The 10,000-nt window shown below is 33.6% G+C and overlaps 1 protein-coding gene across 1 annotated transcript in view; it reads right to left on the reverse strand.

The window, feature by feature from the left end:
- Positions 1-1,616: 1,616 nt before the first annotated feature.
- The window catches only part of LOC135220664 (glutamate receptor 1-like), a gene marked incomplete in the record, with an annotated part of 281,584 nt that continues 273,200 nt past the window's right edge, over positions 1,617-10,000 (reverse strand). The window contains 7 exon segments of the mRNA XM_064258033.1: positions 1,617-2,658; positions 3,083-3,169; positions 3,652-3,789; positions 4,126-4,231; positions 5,919-6,163; positions 7,561-7,759; positions 8,696-8,805. Coding sequence (XP_064114103.1) covers positions 2,590-2,658; positions 3,083-3,169; positions 3,652-3,789; positions 4,126-4,231; positions 5,919-6,163; positions 7,561-7,759; positions 8,696-8,805 — 954 coding nt within the window.

The following is a 10,000-nucleotide window of genomic DNA, read 5'->3' on the forward strand; positions in this document are numbered from 1 at the left end:
AAGGACGTCAAATCCAGAACCTAAAAATTAATTGCACTGTTATTGACGATAAAACCTTTTATAAAAGGTCATAAAATCTTTAAACGAATATTATGTTCCTAATTCGCCTCCTTTCCTCTCTCGGTAGTTTCTTACTAAAAGGGCAAAAAAATGTTTAACGTATTGAAGTGTTATTAGTAAAGGTTTCCACATGCATTGTCACCAAATACTTAGAAATTAGCCTAGATACAAGGTTGCGATACAAAACTTGTGTGCACTTGAACTTACTATATATACAAGTACCTATATACATACATATCATTTGATATCCAATTCACTTTACTTCTGGAATAAATCACACCCAAGAGAAATTCTAATTACAGAAGCTTCGTCACCAGTGGAATTCGAACCGATGTCTGGTTTATTTACATATATATAGATTTTGGCATTTCGCCAAGCACTGGGGCAACTAAGACCATTCAGCGCTGAAACTGAATTGACAGTAAAAGGTTTGAAAGGTGTTACAGGATGAAAACCTCACAGTCGCACTATGAAAATGTTAGGAGAGGATGGACAGTAAGATAGAAGAAAGAGAATATGAACGGAGGTACAGTAATATGAATGAAAGTAGTTGCAGCGAGGGGCCGAAGGGTCGCTGCAAAGAACCATAAGTAATGCCTGCATTGCACTGAATGAGGTGCACTGACGGCGCTAACTCCCTACGGGGGATGTCTGGTTTATAAATGACGATTTGCAGCGTCTTTTAACCACTGAATCTCTTGATCGCTCAGTAGCTAAAGTCACTGGACGTCATGGTTTCTAAACCAGACCACGTTTCGAGTCCAATTGGTGACAAAGCTCTTATCAGGTGTTATTTCCCTTAGGCGTAAGTTATTCCCGAGGTATTCAACAATATTTTTTTTGACCAATTATTTTGTAATCAAAAAAAAGTTTCAGTTATCTGGGCATATAAGGAATATCTATTATATATATTATATATATATATATATAGATATATATAAAATATATACAAATTATATATTAAATATTATATATATATATATATATATCTAATATTATAATATAAATAGATATATATATATATCTATATTATATTAAAATATATATATATATATATATATATATACATATATATATATAAGATCTATATAGATATATTATATATATATATATATATTATATATATATATATATATATATATTAATAATATAATATATATATATAATTCTAATATATATATATATATATATATATCTATATATATATATATATATATATATATATATATATATATAGAATATATATATATATATATATATATATATCTATAATATAAGAATAATATATATATTATAGATAATATATATATTATATATTATATATATATATATATATATATATAGATATATATATATATAATATATAGATTAATATAATATATATATATATATATATATAGATATATATATATATATATATATAATCATATATATATATATATATATATATACTTATAATATATATATATATTATATATATATATATATATATATATCATTAATTATTATATATATAATATATTATATATTATATTATAATATCATTTTAACTTGTCTATGGATAGGGTCGCAAAATCCACACCATTCTCCTTACCCCAGAAGACAGTGTTACTTATTACGGCTGGTTCGGTTAGCGAGCAATAAGCAGGGGTCGAAATGAGAATTGACACTACACCATTTATCCATAGAGCGTAGTATACAAATAAGACACACCAGTTAACACTATCAAATGTTACTTAGTTACAACGCTTTTGAAATCAGCAAAAAATACGATGTACAAGATGTTCAGATTTGTTTTTCAAAACAAAATCTACCCATATCATAGTTTCTGCGTTATCAGTTTTATTATAGAAATAGTATTCTGGGTTTTGTCAAACACACGGGAGTCTCAGAACACTTAATATAGACATTAATTTTCTTAACCTTTAATGGATAGTATACCTTATGTAAGAACTTAACATCTCTATCTGCCTACATAATCATAGCGATCTTCGGGCAACTTTTTCTTTGCATTGTACGAAGATGAAAGATTTATCCTTTTCGGAGTTTTCACTACACAAATAAGAATGAATGATCTAGCTTTAGAGGTATTCACAAGAGTTAGTTCATGACAGACTCATCTGTTTAGAGCTAATCACAGGAAAGGTGGGACTGATATAAGGATCCATGAGAGGACCGTAATTTGTGTGACCCACTCAGGGTCAGCGAGTTTTGGGAATCACTCGACACTTGGGATGAGAATCGGGTTGTCTGGAGATGAGGTTCGGAGATTTGCCCGTAGGAGGAATGCGGGTGACCCCTCGCTAGGGCATCGGCCGATATGGAGGACCCGAACATATCGTTCATCGACATTTGAGACGATCGCCACGGCTCGTGGGAGCGGTGGCTGCCGCCGTGCCCCCTGTGGCGCCTGGGGTGGGGCCGGTGGCTCCTGGGGATGCTGGCGTGGCTCACGGGGTTTTCGGAGGGGGGATTAAGGGTGGGGATGGTGACCTGTGGGGTTAGGATGGGGGTAGAGATGGGCCGGCGTCATACTTGCGTATGGGTATTAGACTGAATGATGTCTCCGTCCAGAATCTGGTTGCTTGGTGTGTACAGCTGCAAATGGAAAAGGTATATCATGACTGGGTCCTGGAATAAAACTATTTTTTGTTTTTCAGTTTCTAAGAAGTAGCCGAAAATTCCATATATATATCATATATATATATATATATATATATAGTATATATATATATATATATAATATATAGATATCTATATATTATATATTATTATAATATATTATATATATATATATATATATATATATATATATATGAATATTATTACCTATATATATATATGTAATATATATATATATATATATTATATATATATATATATATATATATATATATATATATATATATATATATATATATATTATTACAATATTAATGCAGGAAGTTTCATAAATCCCTTGGATAGTTATAAGAAAACTAATCATAAAATCAATATACACACGAAAGCAGAATCGTAATACCTGATTGTTTAGTCTACCATTATCCAGTTCCTGAGTACCAGCTATAGAAAGCTTTGCTTTTGCTTTCATAGCTGTCGAGAGGCTCAGCTGAAGTAATAAAAGAAGTGCTCGTAATTAGTAAAATTAGGCGTATCTGTGATGAATGTAAAAATAACCATCCACTGGGGTCTCTAGTTAATGGGATCATGAACATCAGTTTTACCAGTTATCAGTTTACAATATTTCTTTTTATCTAGCAGATAAGATATTTCCTCCTACTTTTTCCAAAATGGCCGTTCTATTCTATGGGAATATGTATTATAAGAAAACGACCTTTTAGTCTTATTTGATAAGAATTCTTTTTCCTTTGAATATAAAAGAATTCCTATGAAAAGAGCAATTTGATTTATAATTAGGTAATAATAAATCACATTCATCAATGAAGATTTAACGGGGCCTAGCTTGGTCATTTTACTTCAGTAAGATGATGCTCTTAATGATTTCCAGCCCATCAAGATATGCCTTCTGAATTACTGGTGCTAAGAACACCTTACCTTTGACATTAATACTAACTAGCGATAAACACCCACCTTTGCTTTGGAAGCGTCCATCTTTGATTTATAGCAGAATTCGACCAGTGCCACGAACATGGACAACACTAAGCCTCCAGTCATGATGTAAAAGATCCCGGCAACATTACTCAGGGTAAGAGCATTTGTGCGAGTTTCCTGATGATATCGAAAATAAGATTACCATCAGTGAATATATAGTGCGTTAGACATCAAGAAAAGGTTCCCAGTAAGACGTTGCAAAGATTCGGTAATTAGGTACTTTATAAACATCCCTTCCTTCTAAAACGTAACAAAAATTTACATGCCTATCGACATACTGATAGGTAAACATGTAGCAATAAATTTTTCTAAATAAATCTGAGGAGTATTTCATTCCTGATTTCCTGAAGATTGGCGAGTTTTTCTTTGAAAGAGAATCGTACCTAAAAGTAAAGGGGGAAATAGCAACTAGCGCCTCTTAGATTTGAGGACCAGAATAGGTTGATTGCTTACCTTCTTCTCTTTATCGCACTCAGTTTTATCATACCACCACTTGTTTTTTATTCTTGCAAGATCTCCGTTTTCCTTAAGGCTCAAGATAGCCAGATTGAGACGCTCTCTGTGGGAGGAAAGTGAAATGAAATTAGATCTGGCACTGAAAAGAGATTAAGGGGTAGGATTTGGGTATATCCGCTTTCATGTTTCTAAAATGTTCTGGTTTCATATTCTACGCATTCAAAGCACTTTCTTCGTTTCGACGCTATGAGTGTTCAATTCTAGTTAGGCTAAAGAATATCAGAAATGAGGAAATATTTTAGATTTCATTATTCACATCTGTCACGCTTAATATATTTGCACCAGAATAATGTAACATTCATTCCATATATACAATTTCCCAAATGGAAAACATCATGGTCAGGTGTATAATCAAACGTGTAGTTATGAGATTGAAAATGAAGGCAGAAATAATAAAAGGTGAATATACAGTCAGCCACTATATATATTCATATCAGAAAATTACTTAACAAACTAAACAAAGAAATTCTTAAATACCTTGTTTTCCTCCATGAAATTAATTTATATGAACTTTATGAATATTTGATTATAGAAATATATTTACAAAGTAAATGTCAAAAGACCATTTCTGATTGTGAATGGACATCGAAGATTCGGAACATAAGCGCCTTGAATTTTGTTGAACAATACCCGAATAACACAGTGCATCATTTACGTATTAGTCTTTTTGAATGACTATGAAATACTGAGACATGAAAACTGGCTTATTTATGATTTCTAAGTCTTTTCTTTCACTAAAGATTCTCGTCAGCAGTAGAAAAAAGAGAAATATTAGAAAAACAAAATAACAATAATAATATGCTGGAAGTAAACCCTCTAAAGGTAATTGCGGCCTCAGCTGCATATACCCTGAAAATTTGATTACCGCCTCAGGCATTTTATACACTTAAACTCGACTTTGATAATTACCTATTTGAGACATGCCAACCTTCGGTGCGTTCGTCACCAGTTTGAGCAACAATGACAAAACTAGAATTGGAAAATTAATGAGGCTGAGGCAGCAATTACTTTTAATAATAATGATAATAATATCTGAGCAACCCGAAATCCATGAATTTCTCCTTACCCGATAGCATACAGTAGTTGGTTAATGGAAATGCATCACTGATTGAATTGGCGGCCACATCTATTAAAACTGGGCACATAAATCGCAATGTGTTACAAACACGCAGTTACTATTTTTTATGCACTGTAGTCATAAAATTATATATATATTTATATATATATATATATATATATATATATATATATATATATATATATATATATATGTGTGTGTGTGTGTGTGTGTGTGTGCGTGTGTGTGTGTGTGTGTGTGTGTGTGTGTGTGTGATATATATATATATATATATATATATATATATATAGAGAGAGAGAGAGAGAGAGAGAGAGAGAGGGAGAGAGAGAGAGAGAGAGAGAGTATACTGTGTGTGTGTGTATATATGTGCAGTTTTGCTGTTTTATTGTGCAGATATGCAGTACTTATACAATAAGTACTATTTATCTATATGTGATCGTACAGTTTGTGATTATACAATCAAATTCTGTACATCTACCTTCAGATTTCGGCAGGAGAAATCACACCCAAATCCAGGCCCGTATTCAGACTTCACCCTTCGTTACGATTCACGTCTTAGTGATAAGTCGCCATTCACCAATTAAATCCGACCACTCAAACGTGCATTTAGGAAACACGGTTAATTAGCTTCGATTGGATTAAGGTTACCTACTTCAAGGGCGACCCCAGGGGAGTGGCAACGCCGTAGCCGTTAGAATTCAGGTCTTGTCCGATTTTCATGGTGTTGCACGGCAGCTGCTCGTTGATGTAGTCGTTCTTGACGCTCTCCAGCAGGAAGGCGTACTTGCCCTTCGAGTTCCTCACGCGTTCGATGCCCTCCTCGTAGGTAGATGTGAAGACGTGAGGCCGCGAACTCATAAACTCCCACATTCGGCTGTAGACGCTCACTTTCGATCGCTGGAGGAGAGTGAGCGAAGCCTTCAGGAAATTGTCTAGCCGTGAGATGATTTTTATGAGTATGTTGCAAGATCAGGAATTGAGACTAATGGTGATGAATGATGATATATCTACAGCATCTCTAAACAAAATATTAAGATCGCAAAGGCATTTAAGCGTCAGGTCTCTGATGCCCAGGTAGTATGAAATCAGAGAAATTTGCGATAGTGCTCGGTAAATAAACCATGGTTTCACACAAAGGAATATTTTTACAACCGCACGACAAAAAAAGATAATGACATCATGATGTCTTTATTTAAAAACGCTAACTTATGATCATATTTGCTTATCGACATTTATTGCATCCGTCAAAACCTCAGGTCCGATAAATATAGTTGCAACCGTTTTGTATTTTCCTGGAAAATATCACCAGTAAAATATTCAGCAGAAACGTATTCGTTTAAATATTCTCAAACCCTAAAACATATTACTCATGCAATATATCAGTTCAAATGGAAATGTATTGCTTTAAGAGAGAGCGTTCCAGTAGTTTTTCATGGCAATTTTATAGAATGTCTCATTCTAAGCGCAAATAAAATTCTCGTTTCATGAAACGACCTGAATATTGTTACGAGTGTGTCTCTTAAAAGGAGGCAATCATGAATATTATACGACTTGTATTTGTTGAAATGATGGCTTTGAAGCATCTTAACAACATATAAAGAAGTATTTTCGTGAACATTATTTTGCCCCTCTGAAAAGATCAGTTAGCATTCAGCAACTCTAATGATATTACATATAACCATATTCCTGTCTTTTATAGAGATATTTCGAAACTGATTTTTCTATCGCAAAAAATATCTTTCCCACTAAAATATTCTATTGAGGATTTAAACCTCCTTTCCAACACATCCGAATATGCACTACATAAAGGTTATATCCTTTTTATCAATCTGAATTTTATACCAAATGTTCAATATACGAACACTGCAAGTAAAAATTTCTGTACAGATTTACTTCTCTGTGTATGAGTAAAATTCAAAATGGCTTTCAATACTATCACGGATATGAGGGTTCATCTTGTCAAGTAATGTGCTTCACAAGGCGGGTATTCAGCATCCAGGGAATAGGTCTTGAAAACTAATTCAAATAAACGGATATGATTATTTCAGAAAACGGAGAAAACGAGTACAGAGTTGAAAGAGCCAGAGAAATATCCACTACAATTTCAATGTAAATATAATCATTGAATATAATAGGAACTTTTGCAAGGTTGATCACCTTACTGATGCTTTAGAATGAAAGCAAGAATTTTAAACTATTCCAATTCAAAATTTAAAGACGAAATGTCATACCTTATTTTCAGTGGTGAGTCGCGAAAAAAATCCCTTAACAACATTTAAAGACCAACCACTAACCTGAAAGAATTCTTTCGAAGACCCTCCATCCCGCGTCCCATATTCGACATCAGTCTGCCTCGCCAGGTCGTCAGCTGATTTGATGGGCGTTACCATTCGCTCAACGGTAAGGAAAGCAGCCAAGTTTGCAGTGTAAGAAGATACGAGGATTAGGGTGAAGAACCACCAGACGCTCCCCACGATCCTTCCAGAAACAGATCTGTAAGTAGTGAAATTTTTTCTGTTTATTATAAGTAAAATTGATCTTACATACACAGACTCTAGTAGTTGACAAAAGATAATAAACTTTCGTTTCATATGCATTTCTCAAAAAGAAATGCGATACTTATGATTCGTCGATTTAGCTTTTGCAAATGCTTTCGCTATGCGTGTTGAGTGCGCGATTATTTCTGGTTACCACTCTTGATAGTAAATAATCCCAATCATTCTATCAATTCTGTCCTCTTCCTTCAATGCACATTAGTGTGCTCTTCTGTGTCTGCCATAAGGGTAGAATGACACAGTATCTTTCGGAGAGACAACTTACCTCTCCCTTTTAGACAGCAATTTGAAAGACGGGGTAATAGTGTTATTACCCCTTTTGGAGACTAAAAACATTTCTAAATAGGTTCCAGGTCTCATATTTGACGATATTGACATTTCTAAGAACATTCCTTGCCTTTGAATGACAATAGTAAAATTTCACTAGGTCTATACTTCTTACACGTCTTTTCCCGCCACGATGTATTCCACTTCTTGTTATTTTTGTCTACTACTTTCTTCCCTGAAATTGCTTTTGCATTTCAGGCATTTCTTCATTAATAACATCGAAGAAACACTCGCACTCATACAACCATTCACATGCATGTATATTAGATACAAAATACAAAAAGAAATATCTAACCATATCACTTTTCTGTGGAAATTGAAAATTGTAGTTCTGATCCTTTCAAACTACACCATAGCTTAAACTAACGAATAAAATTCCCCGGTAAAATTTCTATTCATTTATGAAATCCATGTTTCCACTCTAATTATAAGGTTTATGATATTTTCTAATACTGCCTTCATGTCGAGGGTATGATCCGGCATAAATCAGCCTTGCAATGGAAACATAAAGGCAAACTGGAAAGAATATTTGTCAGCCGTGTCTCACCTAGGGCAGAGATCGACCCCTTGCTGCATGAAGGCTGCCAAGGTGAACCATAAGCTGTTACACATGGAAAAGTCGTTCGTCAGAGAAGGTTTGCTGAAAGATTCCTTCACCTGCAAGAGATAAAAATGCATTTTTTTCTATATATCCTTTAAGCATCAGCACCCTAACTGTATAAAGTTATTTAAAAATAACTGTTCCCGATGCAGGCATTGATAATACATAGAATAGAATTTGAAATTGCAATGAATAATATTCACTAATAATAATCATAATATTATATACTGGTAGCAAAAAAGTACAATTTGGCAGAGAAGCACAAAATAAAACAAAAACTATTGATATAAGCAGGAAAAACATAACATAACACTTTATGAGATAGGTATGCATTTTTAGCCGCCACACATTCTATATGCAGAGTATTTTGTAGTGCATCTTTTGTTTACTTATTATTTAATTATTATTATTATTATTATTATTATTATTATCAATTATCATTATGAAATGGTTTGGACATGTTGAGAAAATGGATGGGAATAGAGACCCTAAGAGAGCACTGAGAGCAGTACAAATAGGAAGAAGACCGCTGGGTAGGCCAAATACGAGGTGGATAGACATAAATGTCAGAGATCTTGAAGATGAAATCCAGAACCTAGAGGAAGCGAGGGAAATGGCTCAGGATAGAGACAGATGAAGAGGAACTGTATCAGCCTTATGCCACTATCCAGGTGGAGGGAATATAAAGTAAAGTTGTTATTATTATTATTATTATTATTATTCATAGTGCACATTCATTATTATACAAGTATGAGAAACATTTCTTTTACCAGTGATCTTCCATACAACTAAATGCCAAAGTGTGAAAGATTAAAAAGATCAGAGTAATAAAAGAATAATAATGAATATAAAATGGAACCTGAAATATATGGGTTCTAAATTGAAAGTAGAGTTTCCCTGAGCTTAAGTGAGCTCGTACTGATACTAGATGTCATCTCACTGATACAATAAGTCTGCCCAGATTTGAAAGTATTCGCTATGTGGCCACTACACGACTTCACCACTTAACATTTTCAGAATAACTCCGCTCAGTAGTTTCCTCTCGAAAATTTCCCCGTTACGAGACTTAGCATAGATGGTAGGTGGTTTCCCATTGACACATAAATTTTGAGAATAAAGTTTCCCTTCGAATTCAAATTTGTAATTGCTTGCACAAAGTTTAATCAAATCTATTCAATTATACGTAGCGAAAGGGAACTGTGACATATAATAATTTTTTCAGTTTCGGGGAGATCATCCTGGTTCCATATG

Source organism: Macrobrachium nipponense, chromosome 2 (assembly GCF_015104395.2).
Source record: "Macrobrachium nipponense isolate FS-2020 chromosome 2, ASM1510439v2, whole genome shotgun sequence".
Taxonomy (NCBI): Eukaryota; Metazoa; Arthropoda; class Malacostraca; order Decapoda; family Palaemonidae; genus Macrobrachium; species Macrobrachium nipponense.